Here is a 1,501-nt window from a genome sequence, read left to right as displayed (position 1 = left end):
TGTGTGTTTTTTTTTGTTGTGTTTGAATGTACTTAATTTGATATATATAAACTATAGACTTGCCAAATAATAATAATAACAATAATGGATAATTATTACCAGGACAACAACAATAATAATACTATTAATAATAGTATTAATAATAATAATAATAATCAGGAAAACAATATAAAAATGTTGAAAAACAAGATGACATTGGACTTTAATTCGCCATCAAGTTTCAATAATAAAAGGAGCAAGCTCATGAAAACTTGTATATTAGAGTCGCCAGGTACATATTTTATTTATTTTTTTGATAATTTAAAAAAATAAGCATGCTAAATGCTTAAATTTTATTAATGCAATATATAGTATACTGTATAATACTAACTTTAAAACTTTATCCTATTTTTTTTGTTCACCCCCCCCCCACCCCCTCGACCACCCCCACCCGTATATGGACAGATCTAAAAATGTGCAAGCTCGGTTCGCCCGAATTGGAGCGCCTGATAGAACAGGGCAGCGTCGGACTGGTCACACCGACACCGTCGGCAGTGTTGCCATATTTTATGAAACAAGAGGAACAGGAGGTAACCGAAGAACAGGAACTGTATGCCAAAGGTTTTGTCGATGCACTAAACGAATTGCACCGACAGACTACTACCGATAACGGTACGGATCAGACTAACGGCCATCAACAACAACATCAACAACAGCATCACCACCACCAACAACAACAACACTCGGGCAATGGCCATATGAGCGGCGGCCATGTCATCGACATTACCACTACTACCGCCAATAATATCAACATAAACAACAACAACAACACCAGCAACGGGTGTCGCCAGCAATCAAAGGTAGTGTTGATTACCGGAGGACTACCACCACCACAACCATCATCACAGCTGCCTCCGCCGCCACAACCGACCATTACTACTGCTAACGCCGATGACAGCCGATCGACAACGACAACGACGACAACAATACAATCGTCAAAGTTGTTGACACAAACACAGGCGCCACAGCATCATCAACAGCAGCAGTTGCCGCAACCGACACCCACATCGGTAGCTACCAGTGTCCACCAACAACAACACCTACAGCAGTCCAACAACAATAATAATAATAATATGTTGGCACCGATCGATATGGTAGACCAGGAACGGATCAAATTGGAGCGAAAACGATTGCGCAATCGGATAGCCGCTTCAAAGTGTCGCCGTCGGAAACTTGAACGCATTTCACGGCTTGAGGACAAAGTCAAGTGTTTGAAATCGGAAAACTCGGACCTGTCTATTGTGATCAACAAACTAAGAGATCAGGTGTGCTCATTGAAACAGCATATCATGTCTCATGTCAACTGTGGCTGTCATATACAGTCGCCATCGACGACACAGATAGCGTGACACCACCACCACCACCAACACCGCTGGAAGCACCGGGAGGCTAGAGTTTGGACTGTGTGTGAGATACAGGATATATAAATATAGAGTATATATAGAGTATAAGATATATAAAT

General features: G+C 41.3%; 1 protein-coding gene across 1 annotated transcript; it reads left to right on the top strand.

Annotated features, from left to right (window-relative positions):
• Nucleotides 1-1,501, top strand: LOC128959446 (transcription factor Jun-like). The gene is made up of 2 exons (XM_054305399.1): nucleotides 1-271; nucleotides 445-1,501. Exons 1-2 carry the CDS (start codon nucleotides 85-87, stop codon nucleotides 1,386-1,388), a joined length of 1,131 nt encoding a protein of 376 aa, XP_054161374.1. The 5' UTR covers nucleotides 1-84; the 3' UTR covers nucleotides 1,389-1,501.

The sequence above is a fragment of the Oppia nitens genome, unplaced genomic scaffold (genome assembly GCF_028296485.1).
Source record: "Oppia nitens isolate AA-2021 unplaced genomic scaffold, nextdenovo-longstitch-racon4-pilon3 scaffold4_pilon_pilon_pilon, whole genome shotgun sequence".
Classification (NCBI taxonomy): domain Eukaryota; kingdom Metazoa; phylum Arthropoda; class Arachnida; order Sarcoptiformes; family Oppiidae; genus Oppia; species Oppia nitens.
This window is presented reverse-complemented; position numbering and strand designations above follow the sequence as displayed.

Coding starts and splice junctions, on each gene's coding strand:
- LOC128959446 (XM_054305399.1), top strand. CDS start 85: ATGGATAATTATTACCAGGACAACAACAATAATAATACTATTAATAAT. Junction 272..444: donor TTGTATATTAGAGTCGCCAG/GTACATATTTTA, acceptor GTATATGGACAG/ATCTAAAAATGTGCAAGCTC.